Below are 19,208 nucleotides of genomic sequence, written 5' to 3'. Positions count from 1 at the left end.
GTTGGAAGTTTGAATTTTCCTCCAAGTGTGGAAGACTATCACTAGTGTTCTATGTTCAAACAAACCAAGAATGATCAAAATTAATTATATTCCTTGGTGTCTCATTCGAAATTACCGGAGTAGTCGTTTTCACATAACGAACGTGGATATCTAGATGTGATGGATTAAAAACTTTGAAGGGAAGAAGAAAAGTAATTAAGAATAAGAAAGAAAGATTAGAGATGGCCATCATGATTTGCTAATGCTTGGGAAATTCGCTAAGGTCCACAATATAAATTTTATAAAGAGCAGTCAGAGTGAATTGAATAGATGAACTCATGCCGTTTGAATTCAAATTACGAAGATTAATATTAATTTTGTTTGCTAGTGTAGAAGATTGTATATGGAGGTGAAAAATGATCAAAATATTGGGATCTAAGTTAATAATATATGAGATTCAAACTTTAGAAAATTATCCTCTGAATATTTGTTATAATTGTGTTATAATTATGTGTATAAAACCACTCACATTGTAACTAAACCGTTTTCACTGAAAGCAGTTTAATCCATTTTCTCCAAAGATAGCTAAGAATGGCCGCCAATTAGGAAGCAAACAAGCTCAAGTTGACTCGCTTATTAATTATTAAAAGTTTTTATCTTTTGTTGAGGCAACTTCTGTCGGCCCTAGCAACGTATTCTGCTAGGGTTTGGTTTTTTCTTTCTCCCCTCACCGAGGGTTTTCCTCGTCGGTAGTCATCATCAGCGTGCTTGTCCCTCTCCTCTCCTAGCCTCAGCTAGGAGGAGGGGAGGGGTTTTTCCCTTCATGGCAAGGTATTTCTTCTTCCTATCTCCCTTCCTTATTTTGCTCTATCGAGGTTGCCGTTATCAGGCCATCGCAACCGTGGCCGTTGGGGTCATAGTCGCTATAGACGATATCTAGGTCATAGTTCCTTTTCTCCCTCCCTCCCTCCACTCCTCTTCCCCTCTCTTTCTCTTATTTTCTTTCCCTATTCTCCACTTTTGTATCCACCTCCCTGTCATGTGCCTCTTATTGGTGACTCCCCTTCGTCGACACCACCTCCTCCTAGAAGTTTACTCCGCTAAATCTTCTCAGTCTGTCACTGTTCAACCCCGCCACCTCTGCCGCCGCCCACTGCCTACCTCTCTCTTTCCTCTTCAGCAAGGTTGATAGCCATGACTTTTGGTGGCCGCTGTCACATTATTTCTTTGGTGATGGTTTATTTTATCTTTTATAGGTTATAGCTACATCGCTTCAGGATACTCTCAAGATCAGAAAAAAATTTAAGTTAATTTATCTACTACGATTGAATATGTCGAGTGTTTCTTATGCAGATCTTGTGTGCCCTTTAGGGCTTGATGCTTACTTATAGTGCCGGTAGAGAGACTCTTCAAAATATCTCCAGTTTCCTTTATGTATCAAGCTTATAAAAGATAATTAAATTTAATAAAATTATTGGTATATAAACCTTCTTTATAAAAAAAAACAGACTCGCTTATGAGTTCATACTGGCTTCAGATATTGAGAAAGCTAGAACAAGATCAAGCTACATATAATTCACTTTTTTCTTGCACAAGAAAATAAGGTAATATTGATAATGTTGTAACCATTTTAAATATTTTTTTATAATCTAAGGTTACTTTTAATTATGATTAATTATATTTAACTGAAGGAATGACAATTACAAAAGAATAATTAAAGACAATTATGTAAAAAAAAACCTTTAATTATAATTATCGATTAAGGACAAAATCCCCATAGGAGATGGTAGTTGCCCACCCTAATTATCTTAGACATTATTTATCATTACTTCAGTACGTGGACAGTTTATTTAATCTATGGGCACAAAAACGTGTCATTTCTTAAGGACTACTAATCATACTCTTTAAATTAAATTAATAAGCATATGGACAGTGATAAGATTAATTACTAAACTAATTTATCTTTTTCTCTCTTTTTTTTCCTACTCCAATTTGCTGCCCAATTAACAATCTTATTGGTCTCCTATAAACATGAACTGATCCAAAATTAATGAGTCTGCCATTTCTAAAACAACTGCATGAATTTTCTATAGTAGGGCACTTAGTATAAGGGAGGGTTATCCAAGAAGTGGCTATTCCTTATCCAATTTTTAAAGGAAAAAAAAATAGTTCAGCAGCAGGTTGATGTGATCTTTTGTTCAGCTTATATATCTAATCATCGAGGCTTAAATAATAGAAATAAAAATCTCATGCGATCACATTGATATATGAATAATATTACTATTTCTCCACATGTTATATGTTTATAATTTGTATAGTTAGATAAGTTTGGAATCTAGTACTTTATATCGATCCATGTTAGTGGTTCCCACACCACAATGGTCAAAGAATAACATAATAACATAATAACATAATAACTCTCTCTCTCTCTCTCTCTCTCTATCTCTCTCTATCTATCTAGAGAGATGAAAGAGAGATGTGGCAGCCACTGGATCGATCCTTCCATGTTGTTTCCAAAGGAAGGGAGTAAGAAGTAAGAAGAAAGAAGAGTAAATCCAAAAAAGAGATTAGTGTTCTCGCTTTCTGACCCATTTAATTTACGTGCCGTTTACGACACTATCCTCTCTTTATCTCCATTTACCTGATGATATTAATCCTAAATTACACCTTCATCCCTCCCAGTTTTACTCTTTTTTATCTCTATTCTATGTATATTACTTACTATAACCTCTTAAAGTTATTATAGTGTTTGGTTGTATATATGCACCACGCTTGATAAGTTATTGTTTAGTTACTATACTAGTATAAAATTGTTGATAGATTAATTAGGAGGCGGATTGATATAGTTTAGAGGGGGTAAAAATGTAATTTAGGCTGAGATTAACCAGCATCATTAGATTCTTAGACCATTCTTATCCCAAACACAGCCGCCTTCCACAATCCACTACTCTTCCTATGACCCCACATTATATCATGATCTCTTCTTTGCTGTATTGCTCTTTCTCTATACTCCTATCACCTTCCTTCCTCTCCTCTCTCCTCTCTCTTCTCTCCTCTGTACTCTCTCTCTCTCTCTCTCTCTCTCTCTCTCTCTCTCTGTGGATATCTCAACCATGGAGAACTACTCCATACTATTTCCACCACAACCATCATCGTCTTATCACTCTCCCCACTTCTCCAGCTTCGCAACCAGCATAGCAAACGACACCCAACTCTTAGTTAGTACTCCTCCCCATGGCAATAACTCAGGTGGATTCTTGGGTCTAAAGGAGGGAAAGCTTCCAAGCTCACAAGGCCATGAAGCTCCTCGCATGATGGAATCCTTTCCTGGGCCCGAGAGCGTCGACCCGAAGATGACGAAGAAGAAGGGGGAGAAGAAGGTGAGGAGGCCTCGCTACGCCTTCCAAACGCGAAGCCAAGTCGATATCCTCGACGACGGCTACCGGTGGAGGAAGTACGGCCAGAAGGCTGTGAAGAATAACAAATTTCCAAGGTTTCTTCTTCTTCGTCTCTCTTTCTTATTACTTCTCTCTAATTGCACCATAGAATTAGTATTGTGTTCTTGCACTACTAGAGTTATCATCTAATCTTTCCAAAGGTAGTAGGTGAGATCTTTAATGGTTTCTTCTAGAGATTGCTAGTATTAATATTGATTTACTAATTAAGCTCTATGATGTCCCTATGACAAGGACTAATTGTCACATGATTTGGTGCCTATCAAATTAATAGTAACTAGGTGGTCATATTTGACCAAGAATAGTTTAGCTCTATATCTCTTCTCTGCTCCATCTCTTCCGGCATTTAAGTACATCAAGAAGATTGCAAGTGGGCACTGAGAATACCTGCATTTGAGCTCTCCAATATTGGAACAAATTAGTCATCAAAATAGCTTTAATTGTTAAAAGACACTTGAAATTAAGTAGCTTTTTCGACCGAAAATTTTGGTGGATTCAGCAATCAGAAAGATTTAACGCCAATTAATAATCATTTATTATCTTATTTAAGATGATTAACTAGGTCCTTAATATCGATCTTGATAGGCAAGCTTGTTATTTGATTAGCAAAAAATATCTTGAACATTTAATGAGTATAAATTTCTCCAGACTTCTTAAATAGCAACATTCTTGTTGATTACTTATATGCATGCTTCACTTTTAACTACAATAGAAACTGAATGCTTCAATCTGAAAGACAATTAAAGAGAAATACATCGATATGGCAAGAGAAATTATCATTTTTCATGGCAAAGATTGCATTTACATGAACAAAGACATTACAAAAGAATAGTTGGTTAGACTCCTTTTTTCTTTTTCTTACAAAAAATTCTCATCTCTCTAATATGATTATTATGTTGATTCAGAAGCTACTACAGATGCACACACCAAGGTTGCAATGTGAAGAAGCAAGTGCAACGGCTATCGAAGGACGAAGGGGTTGTCGTAACCACTTACGAGGGCATGCACACTCACCCCATTGAGAAATCCAATGACAACTTTGAACATATACTGAATCAAATGCAAATCTACTCCAACTATTAACCTCTCCATGAGTAAAAGGAGTTCAGAGTTACTTGTAAAGTTATGAGTCTAATGTGCTTGTCATACATACATACATACATGATAGAAACTTCTTTCTCTGAAGTCCTAATTTTCCTTCTTATGTAGGCAATAAGAAAATTACATTATACATCTCTTCTTTCACATTGTTCATCAAGTTGCTTGAGTGGAATTTACATAGATTATTTACTCAGAGAGCATGCAGCTCAATTTTAGTTGATAGATACTTGTAAAACAACATATCTGAGTACAAGAACAAGTGCAGATCATGGCACTTTTTTTTTCTATTTCTGTTTTAATTAAGATTATAGATAATAATACTAGATAGCATACATTTGGAATATAAGAAACCTATAGACATTAGTTTTTTAAAAAAAATAGATTTTTCCTACAGCAGGAGTGTTAAATCGATTCCTTTGTTCCTTTTTCCCCAGAAATCTTTATCAAAATGAGGGTGCATTCGACCACAAGATGGAATATATATATACTTTCTTGTCATAATTTATACGTTAATTCTTCTTCAACATAATTATGCTCTAATAAAATATCACTTCTTTTTTTTTCTTTTTTTTGAAGCAGTATGATCCTAACATGCATTCAAGAAAATAAGAAATTTCTTTTTCTCTTTTTTTTTTGGGAAAATAAACTTACAACCTTGTCACCATAAACCATACAAAGGTGTTCATAATCATTTGTCTAAATCTAATAGATGATAGGGTTTATTTGAATATTAAAATCAAAACGATAGTGTCATTTTTTATGCTAGCAAAACAACAGAATATTGTTACGAATCGACTTGATCCAATCCGTAACGATTCTGAACAGATTTTAGAACGTAACTTACGAAGGCTATTCCGGAGGATTTAGCTGTTAGATTAATGTGAAATTTTGTTACGAGGTAGCTCTGGGAATGAATCTAGTTTCACATAAATCAGATGTGTAGATCGGAAGATATCTTTAAAAAGATAGACAAATATCGGAGAGTCAGACTTATGAGATTTAAGTCTGCCACAGATTTGGGATTTGTGGGTGAAGGCACAGATTCCTAGGTATAAGATGGAGGTGATAATGGATTGGAGGCCGAGTAGTTGATGGAGGTGGCTCGACAATAGATGATGGAGGTGGTGGCTTACGGATGCAGATGTGATATATAGTTGAAGGCTATAATTGGCCTACAACTGTGATAGCGGGTAAGAATAAAAATCGTATAGGAGATAGACGAAAGGGGAGAAGTAGGCCTGTCCTAAGGAACTCGGGGGGATCGACGGAAGAGAGAGATTAGAAGCTAGACAAGACCTTGCCAACGAAAGATGTAGCGTTGGTTAGTGAAGAGAGAGGAAGAAGATGTAGAGGTCGACGACCTAGTTGAGAGAGATGCCAGGGCAAAAGTCGATTAATCTTTCATTCCAAGCATGCCTAAGATACAAGCCATAAGACCCTATTTAGAGAGATTAAATCTAAACAATCCTAAACAACTTAACTAAACTAGTCTTCCTTATCTATCTCGGATTAATCCTTTATTTTTTAGTCTATATATTTTGAATATAGAGAATTCATAAATACTACAACTGTGGTAGCGGTTAAGAATAAAAATCGTATGGGAGATAGACGAAAGGGGAGAAGGAGGCATGTCCTAAGGAACTCGGGGGGATCGACGGAAGAGAGAGATTAGAAGCTAGACAAGACCTTGCCAATGAAAGATGTAGCGCTGGTTAGTGAAGAGAGAGGAAGAAGATGTAGAGGTCGACGACCTAGTTGAGAGAGATGCCAGGGCAAAAGTCGATTAATCTTTCATTCCAAGCATGCCTAAGATACAAGCCATAAGATCCTATTTATAGAGATTAAATCTAAACAGTCATAAATAACTTAACTAAACTAGTCTTCCTTATCTATCTCGGATTAATCCTTTATTTTTTAGTCTATATATTTTGAATCATAAATACTACAACTGTGGTAGCGGTTAAGAATAAAAATCGTATGGGAGATAGACGAAAGGGGAGAAGTAGGCTTGTCCTAAGGAACTCGGAGGGATCGACGGAAGAGAGAGATTAGAAGCTAGATAAGACCTTGCCAACGGAAGATGTAGCGCTGGTTAGTGAAGAGAGAGGAAGAAGATGTAGAGGCCGACGATCTAGTTGAGAGAGATGCCAGGGCAAAAGCCGATTAATCTTTCATTCCAAGCATGCCTAAGATACAAGCCATAAGACCCTATTTATAGAGATTAAATCTAAACAATCCTAAACAACTTAACTAAACTAGTCTTTCTTATCTATCTCAGATTAATCCTTTATTTTTCTGTCTATATATTTTGAATATAGAGAATTCATAAATACTAAAATTGTACATCTAGAGGTTGGCAATCTTATCCAACTGGTATGATATTATTTGGACGTCCGTAGAATATTCTACGAATATTTTTCCAAAACTACGTAAAGTTGAATTTAACTAATTAAACAAAATCCTAATCTAACTTAAGACTCTAACTAAACTAAATAAGCAAATAAGTAGACTCAATCTATTGAACCTAATATTACGATGATGTGATCCGATTTAATCCAGATCGCATCAGATATGAAATATAATAAGACTAAATTATAGGGTGTTAAACACAGATTTCCTGTTATATATTGGAAAAAAAAATACTTAGATGTTGAGATACGCTGGCTGAGATATAACCGAAGGATGTTCTTCTCTCCCACTAAATGCTGCGAGCGAGCTCTAGTAAAAGGACAAGATCACCACCACATCCCCACATAATTTACAAACACACCATAAGGCATAAGCCAAGAAGAGCTTTACATTGGGAGAAAAAGAAAATTATAGTTGCATTTAGATCCTTCTTCTTTATGATATTTGACACTTCAACTATATAAATTTTTTGAGAAATTTATCAAAAACACTATAATGGCTTTTAATTTTATTATCATTTACATCTTACTACATAAATATCAGCCACTTCATTACTTTTCAAAATTAAAAAAAATATATTTAAATTAACAAAAACTTATTCAAGGTATTACAATCATTTTGTATATTGATTCATCTATATTAGTAATCGACACTTAACAAATTAACAGCAAGTCTAAGCTAAATATAAGATGAATGATAAATATCGATATAATAGAATGTAAATAATAATAAATATTGAAAGTCATTTATTTTAGCATTTCGGGTTGACCTCATCCCCAATTCGTTACATAGATCTTAGTATAGGATACTGAGGATATACTTTTGGGCCCTCCATTGTGGTAATACTATTGCTTTCTTTAAAAAAAATTATTAGATAGTTGAAACATTGAGTGAAAATATGCGAGGGTTCAAGTGTAATTAACTAAAAAGAAAAGGAGGAAAAAGGGAAGAACTGAATTAATTAACAAAATGTAAGGGTGTTATGTGCAAATTTTGCTTAACCAAGGTAACGTCATCGGATCTCACCGTTAATGTTAGATCATACATAATGCCACTGTTATGTAAATTCCAGCCACATCGTGGGCAAATTTATGTTCAACGACATTTTTGGATCTTTTACGGCGTAGGCAGAGAGAAGAGAAGCTCCAAGTTCGAGCTAGAGAGAAGAAGAGAACGAATACAAAACCCTAGCTAGTCCATCGATCGTGGAGCGGAAGCTATCGATGGTGAAGTAGTAACCTATGTAATCGCCTAGAGTTTTGATTGGCCATGGCACTTGGGAAACTCACCATCGTCATCGGAGCAGGTGATTCCTTCCTCTCTCTCTCTCTCTCTCTCTCTCTCTCTCAATATTCGATGGGTATATTCCATAATTGCTGCTTCTTAGTTTTCTTTGAGTATTAGGGTACGATCTGACTTTAATCCGCTGCAAAACCATTGTTTGTGTTATGATTTGATTCGGCGGATTGGATAATGGAGAAGAATATAGTAGGTGTCGAAGTTTATGAATTTAGGAGAGAAAATTAGAAATTTTAGGTGTTGTCACTGAATTTTATGGTCGAAGACTCGAAGTGAGCAATATAGTGCTTCCTATGTTTCAATCGAGTGGGATCGGGTGCATGAAACCATTTCCTTTTTCTACCATTCTCTTCTTTGGTGTTTGGTTTTTTATCTCCTCAGTGTGGTGCCGTTCATTTGAATTCCACGTAGAGAGAAATGTAGAGGAGGGTTACCAACCTTGAGATGGATTGTGTGCAAGGTAGGTTGAGGCTGGAGTATGAATGTTCCAATTTCTTGGACGGTTTTTGGGGACAATTGGAGTTTCTGAGAGTTGCATAATACCCATATGTAACGAGAGTCATGAATCATGAGCACTTTATCATTAGGTATGCTAGGAGCTTTATCAAGGGACTCTCAAATTTAATTACCTCTGCCCTCTTACTTTGGGAGGTTCTATTATTGATTTACTTATGATGTAAGAATTTAAAAAGGAAGCATCCTAGACTCCTACTGTAATGGACTTTCTGTAACCTAAGGTATAGGAGGGAAGGTTTATAAGCCTTACCCTCATACTTTAAGAGGCTATTTCTGGACAATCTTTTAGATGGAAGGGTCAAGCCCTTGCCATCACACCACACAATGCCGTCATAGAGTGATCAGTGTGTAAAAAGGCATTAACAATAAAAGTAAAAAAAAACCTTAGTTTGACCTGCACATAGAGTAGGGCTGTCAAAATAATCGAGCAAGCTCGAGCTCGATATAGTTCAGTCAAGCTCAGCTTGAAGAAAAGCCGAGCCAAGCTTGATCTTCAAAATAGGCTCAAATATAATTTCGGGCCAAGCCTGATCATGAGCCGGGCTTAATAAGGCTCAAAATAATTTATATTATATATATATATAATATGAGTAATATTTTTTATACTATACTATACTTTTGTTATGTTCTCAAATTTTCTTAAGTGGATTTTTATGTACCTCTAATCTTGTAGAGTTTTATTTTGAATTCTAATCCTATCATATCTTTTCCAAGTACATGAAAATTTATATTAGTTTATATTTTTATAGTTGAATTAGGCCTTATTTTTAGTTTGATTTAAGTCTAGATCAAGCTTTATCAAGCTCGAAATTAGACTTGAATTGATCAAGGCTCTAATTGATTGGCCTGATCAGGCTCAAGCTCGAAACTGGCTCAAAATTGAAACAATTTCAATTCAAGCTTGACTACAAATCTAGTCTCAAAATTATTTCCAATTCAAGTTTGATTAAATCTAGGCTCGATCAAATTCAACTTGATTACACCCCTAACATATAGATTGATATTATCAGATTGAGGAAGACAATGTGAGCTTTTGAAATTAATTTGTTTCACTTTTAGTTTAAACCAAGGCTCGCTGGTTCGCTAGTTTTAACTTAAAACTAGCAAAAAAACATTTTTTTTTATCTTAATTTCAGTCTGACAAGCTAAGGTGCATCCAAATCTTATACAACTAGAACTTCGCTAAATCATAAGGTGGTGTTTCTCCCAAGTCCCAATATGCCTGCTACCAAATTACCTAAAATACTGAGCTCAAATGTAACATTTTTATAAGCACATATCCTATCCAACAAGGATTTAAGCACTAGGCTGCTCAGTGCAAGTTGCTCAGCATGTACCATCAAGATGGTTTTTCGGCATGCTGCCTGAAAATTGCCTCACAAGGTTTGCTTAAATTCCTATGATCTAGATGGTTAACATAGGGCTCTAGAGCCCGTTTGACCTACAAGGTTGGTTGGATGGCAAAAGGGCTTTAAGCCCTTATATATGCAGGGTACAATTTATTCAAAGAATCAATTGACACCATCCATATATTTTTAATGTGTCAAATTTTTTGTTTATTTGGTTGCAGGAATTGTTGGATCCATCCTCACGAAAGAGGGGCACTTGTCTGGTATTACAAGCATATTTTCTGGTGCTTTCAGGGTATTCTATTTCTACCTAAAAACATTGTTAAGATAGTACTTATTTCCTGATGTTCTCATACTTTAAATTTGTGCATCTGTTAACACTCCTTCACCCATTATATATTGCAGATAGTTACAAAGCACCTTCAGCAGGAGAAAGATAGCCCTAAATCTTCTGGTAAACAACATACAGATTCTCTGTTAGCACAGGTTAGATTACATGTGGTTTAAATTCTTTTGCATAGCAATCTTATTCATCTTCTTAAAGCGTTTTCATGTCCATCCCTATCACTGCATGTTGGGGTTATCCTTTTGTAGTTTGATTTATGGTGGTGACAGTTCTGCAAATTCTCTTTTGTTATATGGGTGTTATTAAGTTTATAAAATTGGATGACAATGATGTAGTTATATTATATGCACCAAGAATCCATCATAGGATCCGAAAAAATCATGGTTTCAAGTTTTGGCCGATCCCGAGTGGGATTGACCGATACCCGATCCGTTTTGGCTTAGGATCGGCCGTATCGGCCAAAACCAACTGAAATTGAGAGAGAGAAAAGGAGAAAGTGAGGGAGGAAAGGAAAGAAAAAAAAAGGGAAAGAGAGAGGAAAGTGATAGTAAATAAAGAGAGCTCATTGGAGGGAGTGAGAGAGAAAAAGAGAGAATACCTTGTCGGAGCTCATCAGAGAAGCATCAACGGAGAAGAATCGAAGAGGGAGAGACCGAGAGAGAAAGGAGTCAGTGAGAGAGAGAGAGAGAGAGAGAGAGAGAGAGAAGGGAGTCGGTGTGAGAGAGAGGGGAGTTGGTAAGGGAGAGAGAGTGGTAGTGGGAGAGTTAATAAGAGAGAGAGTGGGAGGGAGGGAGAGTTAGTGATAGAGAAAATTAAAGAGAGAGAGAGTTTGATAAGAGAGTTAGTGAGGGAGAGAGTAAGAATTTTTTTAGTTTGTATGAGAGGGAGAGAGAGTGAGTGATAGAAAGAGAGAGATAAAAATTAAGAAAATAATAATAATTTTTTATTTATAGATTTATATATAAATAATTTATATTTATATCTTATTATTATTATTTTAAAATTTTAGAATTTTTCTGTATTTTAAAATTTATTTTAAAATACAAACCAATATGGACAGTCGATGCGTATAAATTTTTTGGATGGCCGATCTCGATTTTAATATTTGGAACCTTGGAAATAACTCATCCCAAGGTGAGAAAATGTAATTAATCTCCTTATGTTTGGGGTAAGTGTTTTGCAAGCCCAAGGCGTAACCAAGGACTAGAAAACTGTTACAACTTTTCTCGAAATTTTAAAGTTTGTAATCTCTCTCTCTCTCTCCATATATATATGAAGTTTAATTGCGTCTTTGTTGAACTATTTAACTTCCAAAGGGATCTTGGGAACATATATCCATAATACTAAATGGATATTGGCAGTATAGGATGAAGTTTACTGACTTTGGCAAAGTTATAGATAGTGCCTTTCTTTTGTAAAATCTAACTGACAAAGGTTAAAACTGTCATGTTGAAAAATAATTTGACAAAACATAATTTAGTATGCTCTCATGAATCAAGTGTGAGCTTTGCTGATTTATTTTCTTATATGTACCTTCTGTTGGAGATGCTTCACTGGTGGACAAGTTTCTGTGGATACCTTTTGAGTTGTGCATCATGAACTTCTGCAGGTCAATAATCTACGACAGGAGCTGCAACTTTTGGCCTCATCAAGATCAGTTACTATTGTAACTGGTACTAGTTCAGGTGAAGGATTTCCCACTGTTTCTCGATGTTGGATGGTATGCTCTATTTAGTTTAGATTTCATGTAGGATATTTAGATGAGTGAATGTAATCTCTCTCGCATCATCTTGCATGAAGCGTGTTTTCTTTCTCTTACTGGTTTTCTTGTTATCTGTTGCTGAAATAATAATCTCATTCATTACATTGTAATTGTTCTTTGTTATTTCATATTTCCAATTTTCAGCAGAAAAGAATGATCGAAGTTACATATTTGTCTGATCAGTAAAATAGTAATTGACTTGTGTTTTTCCTCACTTTCAGACATCTTTATATGCTGTCAAAATGATTTTGGCTTCTTTCTATTTCTGTCCAAACAATTTTGGTTTTCTATAGAAACCAAGGAACCAAATTTTTGAATGGTTAATCTATGAAATTGATGCAGGAAAGAGCACAAAGCCTTGTTCTGTTTAGTGCTTCTTGGTTAAAAAATTATTGTTCCTACTCCCAACTTTTGTTTTTATTACAATTCTATATTGATACTCTTATAAGTTGTGTATGCACATGTCTATGCTCATGAGACTTCTCCATACTTGGTTGTTGCCATATGAAATAACTAGTGAACATTTCTAGGTTGAGTCAATAGCTGATGAAGTGATGAGATTTTTAAATCCGATAGTCTGTGCTCTTTCAAGAAGTTATAAACTAGCTTCTTTTATCAGAGATACAAGTTCTAGTTTATCCTAATAGTATGGATTTTGGACATGGCAAGGAAGTTGTAATTTTACCATATCTTTGCTAGTTAGATTGTCTCTTTCTCCTCTACTCTAGTGTATTGTACTTGCGAGTGGCATTGATTTCTTATTTTCCTTATAATCTGTTTCCAGGTTCTCGTACATATGGTGTAACAACTGTTATTGTTGTTGGAGCTGTTGGTTATGTGTATATAAGATGGAAGGTGATGATTGACTGCCTGTCATTCTCCCATTATTTACAGTATCAAAGAGAAGAAGATGCAAACAAGAATTCTATGTTAAAAGTTTGTAGACTCATGTTGTTTTTCCCTTTCAGTTGTTGTGACATTGTTGCATTCAATTGTATTATGCCCATATTCCAACTTTAAGTTTTGCAGCTACTTATGTGCCCAATCCAACATCCTTGTGTAAGGCAGCTTTAAGTGTTATAAACTGTTTCACCATCTAAGTAGAGCATTTGGATCCAGTCCTGGTGCTTTTTTTCCTGATCTTCTCTGCAAGTACCAGGTTCTAAGTTCTTCATGGATTTTCTGATGATTTTTCCTTTAATTTGAATTGCAATTTTGTATGTTCCATCAACTTTTCAAGTACTTAGCCTTTCATCTCTTTATGTATAAACTTCATTTGGTCTTCCAATCAGCATGTTATCAGGAAATCTTATTCATGTATCTATTTCTTCTTGCCACATCAAAGAACTTCTCTTCACCATCTGTAAACATACCCTTTTCTGACAATTATTGGGAGACTAAAGGCACATCCATTGAAACATAAACAATTGAGAGAATCTAATTGTCTGACATTTTGTTCTTTTTTAGCATAGTAATGTCACACTTTTCTTATCTTTAATATGACTTTTCTTGTTTGCTCCATTGTATCTGTCTAGCACTTTTTAACCTTACCAGTTCTTTTGTGGAGCATTTAATTGTCTGCTTTGGCTGATCCAAGTGGATCAGCCAATTCATGCACCAGCTAATGCATGTACCAGGTGGTGGTGTATCTTCTGTTCCTAGTGTGCCGTTAATTTGCATACAGTGATGTTGGTTAGCTGAAAATTGAATTAATACATAAAATTTCAAATAAGATTCATACTGAGTTATGGAGGCCCCTGATTATATGTATAAATAATTCAGATTGTCTACGAGTGTATATTTTATATTGTTTAATATCACAAATAATTATTTATCTAATAAATAATAGATACTTATCTATCATATATGTCATATTCTATATTACTTAGTTTTATTATATTTAAAAAGAGATCACGTTATGATGGTAAGGCTTATCATTTCATTTTCTGAATCACGGGTCAATAGAATAAGGATACATTCATCTTGCCTTCCTCAAAATCCCATAGCAAGAGCCTTAAGCAGTGGGATGCACTTTACAGTTTACATGTAATTTAATAGTCCCCTTTAAGCATAGCCTACCTTGTAAGATAAAAGTTAAAACATAACTATTAACATTATTGGTCCTTAAACATGTTAACATTATTGGTTGTCCCTGTGGTGACTACAAATACTGGTTTGTTATTTGCTTGACAGGGTTGGAAGCTTTCTGATATGATGTTTGCAACTCGGCGTGGCTTATCTGATGCTTGCACAACAGTAGGCAAACAACTTGAGCAAGTTTCATCTGCTATTGCTGTAAGTTTCTAGTTCTTCTGCCACTTCTGCGTTGATTTTCAAAACTCTTCCTTTTATCCCTTGCATCCTGGTTTAAGCTGGTCCCTCCCTTAAAAAATGACGGCATTCCTGTTGTTGTCCACTAGAATGGTTTATCCTTGTCCCTTTAGGAATCATCAAAATCTTATTATTTCAATTTCATGTTCTCTTTGCTAATGCATGCGAAAATAATATACATGTATGGGTGTAATCGAGCTGAGCTTTATCAAGCCTAGCTTTGATCAAACTTGAATTGAAAATAATTTCAAGTCTACATTTATGATCAAGCTTGAACTGAAATTATTTCAATTTAAGCCAATTTCGGTCTAATTTCAAGCTCGAGCCAAGCCTGAGCCTAAACAAGCTAATCCATTAAGCAATTTTAAGCCTTAATCAATTCAAATCTAATTTTGAGCCTGATCAAGCTTGAATTGAACCAATCTTGATTTAGGCTAATAAAGCTTAATTCAACTATAAAAATAGAAACATTGCAAAAATATAAACTAATAGAAATCTCTATATTTTTTAAAAAGATATGATATGATTGGAATTCAGAACTAAACTCTACAAGATTAAAGTACATAACAATCCACTTAGTCAAGTTTTAGAATATAACAAAAGTATACTATAATATATAAAATATTACTCATATTATATATATAATTATTTCTAGTCTTATCGAACCTATTTGATCAAGCTTGGCTCAAAATTATTTTCGAGCCTATTTTGAAGGTCAAGATTGGCTCAGCTCATTTTTAAGCCAAGCTCCAGTTGAGCTCAAGCCTGCTCGATTATTTTGACAACCCTATATACATGTATAAATGTACCCTATTAATTGCAACATACTAATATAGAGAACTAGCTCTTGTTACCTTAAACAAGATTAAGTAGAATTAAAAGATGATCATTGGGCTCGAAAATCACCTTGTTTTAATCGGGCTAAGCCCAGCTCGGGCTCGAGATAGTAATGGGTTGCATGGGCTAAACTTTTGCTCGCCCAGCTCGAAAGTCTGACTCGCTATGCTTGTCCATGGCCCGACCATTTATGCATGCCTGTTCTCATGATCTTTTAGTCTCACATTGGATATTTAATAAACTAGATATATATATATAAGTATGTTTTTATAAAAAATAACTAAAATATTTCATGGAGACCCACTACGCTCGAACCAATAAAATATAATATTTTTTAAATTCAGCTTATTATGTTCGGCGGCATTATACTGGCCCAAGCCCAATATCCCATGGGCTAGTGAGCAGTAACAGGTTATAGTATTCTAGGCCGTCTCAAACCTGGCCCAACACGAGTGATTGATTGGGTCGGGCTGGTCGGCTCGAAAAGCCTAGCCCAAACTCGGCTTGGCCAGCCCAATGATCACCTCTAAGTAGAATTCATTCATTTGGTCTGAATTCTTTTTCTCTTTGTTCTTTTCATGTGTGTATCTCCAACATATATTAGTAATAGAACTAAATATAATAGTCAATTGCTCAAAAAGGTAATTTTATATTTTCTTAATTAGTTAATAATTAATTTGATGATAGAACTAAATATATTTTCTATTAATTAGTAATAGAACTAAATATAATAATCAACTAATATTAACAATAATATATTCATATCATTATTTTGTGCCAATTGTATTCAATTAAATAACCAAGGATCCTCATCTGTCCAATTGTCACACTTCAACCTACAGTAATTTTGATCAGAGCTAGAAGTTCATGGTTGGAATTGGCTACTAATACTAATGCAGCTAGAAGTAGGCTACTAATACTAATGCAGCTAGAAGTAGGTCAAGTAGAATAGTTTAAACTGTAGGCACTCCAATTATGTGCAACCAAGTAAAATACTCTGGATTTTAGTGTTTTCTGTCATGAAATTTTTATTAAGGCTATTTTGAGTCTTTGACATGCAGGCTGTAAAACGACATTTATCTTCAAGAATTGATCGTGTTGATTGTAGTTTAGATGAATGCAAGGAAATAGGTGTTGCCACCAAGGAAGAGGTCTGTACAAACTCTTTTATTAATTATTGTTTGAGGTATTGAATTATTTGAATGGTATTAGTTTAATCAATTTTATATATGTAGGTCACACTACTACATGGAGAAGTAACTGGTCTCGACGAGGAAATGCATACCGTTCATCTTGCAGTTCAGAACCTGGTGAATTTCATCGCACCGGACCTTCTTGAACTCACACTATGGTAGAAATTCAGTTTGATTATTTAGAAAGGTAGTGCTGATTCCAGCTTTTTGTCTCAGGGGACAAGGATTGATCAAATTCAGTGGAGTCAGGTATTTTATTAGAAGTTCTTAATAAGTTAATCTTTTATCTTGTTTTTATTTCATTAAATTGTTTATTGATGGGTAGCTTTCACATATAACCCTCTTAGGATCTTTCAACACAAGGAATATATGAGTTATGCAGGTTTGCTCATAAATTGGAACAGGGCCAAAATATTGAGGCTATTCAGGCAAGTCAGCGTCGTTTGCTCTCTTGCTTACCTTTTGTTTGACCTTTATTATTTAAGCATTACACCATTTCTGAACTTACTAGTTTTAACTTACTAGCTTTGTATTCTTATTATTAGATAGCCTGTTTATGTTTGTTCGCTGTTATTGTCCTCCATTACATCTGCACATTATATGTAACTTTCAATATATTTAAAAAAAAAAAAAAGAAGTAGCAGAAGACAAAAAGGTTTCTCTTAAAATTACCTGACCACTATAACATAGCTTGCGTGGCATACTGTAGAAGTCCCTTTCCATATTCCTTTTTTAACTACTGATAATGCAGTAGCAGTGCACCAGCCAACAGAAATACTATGTGTGCATTTTATTGTTCAAGTATTCCTTTTTTTATAGTTATATATCTTAATCTATTATATGAAATTCCAGGCCTTTCCATCCAGCTCCTCCCCTCGTACAATTGAATTTTCAAAGAGCATGCCAGTTACGAGGGTAAGACAGGATCCAATTGCTTGGTCACATGATTTCACCATCTTTTTTTTGTTTCATTCTGCTCAAGCTGATATCGTCATGTCAATTATCCCACCACAACAGGCAGGATCTTTGCCACCTCTAGCACTAGAACCACTTTCACCATCTATATCTCCATCAACAGCAGCTGGAACGCCTAAGGTTTGGATTTTTGAATACTTGATATCTGGTCTGGATTTCAGTTATCTGATGTACTTACAATTGTAGGTATTGCGTTCATCAACGACTATATCAGCTTCAGGCCTAAAGGTTAGCTTAGCCTAAAACTTCCTTTCTGTTTTCCTTCCACCTGATTGGACATGTTGTCAAGAAAGAATTAGCTGATCTCACATTTGAGCTTGATTATTAGGCCATGCTGCCAATAAGATGTATGTTTCAGGACCACTTCATAATTATCTCTTGTTGCTTCAATTTGATAAATTACTAGTCTTACTGATTTCCAGCATTGTTGGTTTTCTAAAATCATGTAAATATATTTTGCCAAGTTTGCTATGACGTGTTGCTTCAACTTATTCTACTTGAAGACTTTGTCAGCCAAATGCATCCATCTGAATTAATCCGTCTGGATATGGATATTAGGAGGCAGTAAGATGAAGCCTTCCATGTGGTTTTTATGGTTTAAGGGACAGACACTTCTCATCATGTTGCCTGTCTCCCTATTCAGGAATACATCAGGAGCCTTGCCATATTATATCCATTTGTGTTTATGTAAGCTAGCTAGAGGGATGGAAGTCTAAGATAAGTGGAGGCATATACAACATTACAACTTTTTCTTCAGTCTTCATAAATGTGAAGTCCATCGTATATGTAAATTTGGATGCTTTTTATACTTTACAAATATAGCAATTAGCTGTTAAAAGGCAGATCCATACAGATCTGTTAACTCTCTTCTTGCAGTTCATTAAGAATCGTTATGATTTAATCTACGTTGTTACAGGATCTGCAGGAGATCTCAAGTGCATTAAGAGAAAGCTACTCCAGATCAAATGCAATGAGGGCAGGTGCTTCTGAAAATTCAAATGGAACACCGTCCTCTAATGAACAAAGCAATGGCACATCGAATTCCAGCAGTTCTAGATGGAAGCTTCCCAGCCTCAATATCCTTACGAGAACTCGGAGTGCTGCAAGCTGATGAACATTTGAGAGATTAGGTTTCTATCATTAGGATATGGTGCTCCATCGTTCCCTACCACCTTTATGATTCTCAACATTTGAGAGATTAGGTTTCTTCTCGTTTACATTCATATAGGTTCTAAAAGTATAGTGCTCCATATATTCAGACAGAGAACTGAATTTTTGTAGAAACCTTGATCTTACAGAGGAAATTGTTTGTACAATTTTATTAATGAACTGAAGTTTATAGTTGGAGAAGCTTTTTGATCCGGACTGTGAGAAGTTTTATACTCAGAAGATCAAATTTGGTGAGTAAATTATTTTTGTGGTTGATCATTGAAAATATGTTAATGTATTTGAACATTAAATATTATATAAACTTTGAGTTTAAATTTAAGTGGAGTACACATATTATTAATAATAAAATTAAAAGAACTTAAACGAGTCTTTTGATATTATATATTTACTTATTTTAATTTATAAAGAAAAATGAATAAAAATTAACTTTAAAATAGTTATTATGATAATGAAAAAAAAAATGTGAGTTTAGCATGTATTTTTTCG

General features: G+C 34.8%; 2 protein-coding genes across 2 annotated transcripts; both read left to right on the top strand.

The window, feature by feature from the left end:
• The first annotated feature begins 2,892 nt into the window (after positions 1-2,892).
• LOC140801625 (probable WRKY transcription factor 75) lies at positions 2,893-4,692 on the top strand. The gene is made up of 2 exons (XM_073156828.1): positions 2,893-3,472; positions 4,340-4,692. Exons 1-2 carry the CDS (start codon positions 3,093-3,095, stop codon positions 4,515-4,517), a joined length of 558 nt encoding a protein of 185 aa, XP_073012929.1. The 5' UTR covers positions 2,893-3,092; the 3' UTR covers positions 4,518-4,692.
• Positions 4,693-8,014: 3,322 nt separating this feature from the next.
• On the top strand, positions 8,015-18,902 carry LOC140801950 (uncharacterized). Its single transcript, XM_073157347.1, has 14 exons — positions 8,015-8,250; positions 10,330-10,403; positions 10,514-10,594; positions 12,064-12,139; positions 13,001-13,071; positions 14,410-14,511; positions 16,446-16,535; positions 16,620-16,694; positions 16,794-16,826; positions 16,925-17,005; positions 17,430-17,492; positions 17,595-17,672; positions 17,739-17,780; positions 18,469-18,902. Exons 1-14 carry the CDS (start codon positions 8,214-8,216, stop codon positions 18,661-18,663), a joined length of 1,098 nt encoding a protein of 365 aa, XP_073013448.1. The 5' UTR covers positions 8,015-8,213; the 3' UTR covers positions 18,664-18,902.
• Positions 18,903-19,208: the final 306 nt, after the last annotated feature.

This window comes from Typha latifolia, chromosome 15, assembly GCF_019914945.1.
Source record: "Typha latifolia isolate L0001 chromosome 15, TyphaL0001v2, whole genome shotgun sequence".
Taxonomy (NCBI): Eukaryota; Viridiplantae; Streptophyta; class Magnoliopsida; order Poales; family Typhaceae; genus Typha; species Typha latifolia.
This window is presented reverse-complemented; position numbering and strand designations above follow the sequence as displayed.

Bases quoted from the DNA above. Each gene is read 5' to 3' on its own strand.
- LOC140801625 (XM_073156828.1), top strand. From the start codon at position 3,093: ATGGAGAACTACTCCATACTATTTCCACCACAACCATCATCGTCTTAT. The intron at 3,473-4,339 runs GTTTCTTCTTCT...ATGTTGATTCAG, and splicing joins AAGAATAACAAATTTCCAAG to AAGCTACTACAGATGCACAC.
- LOC140801950 (XM_073157347.1), top strand. From the start codon at position 8,214: ATGGCACTTGGGAAACTCACCATCGTCATCGGAGCAG. The intron at 16,536-16,619 runs GTCTGTACAAAC...TTATATATGTAG, and splicing joins GTGTTGCCACCAAGGAAGAG to GTCACACTACTACATGGAGA. The intron at 17,006-17,429 runs GCAAGTCAGCGT...ATGAAATTCCAG, and splicing joins AAAATATTGAGGCTATTCAG to GCCTTTCCATCCAGCTCCTC.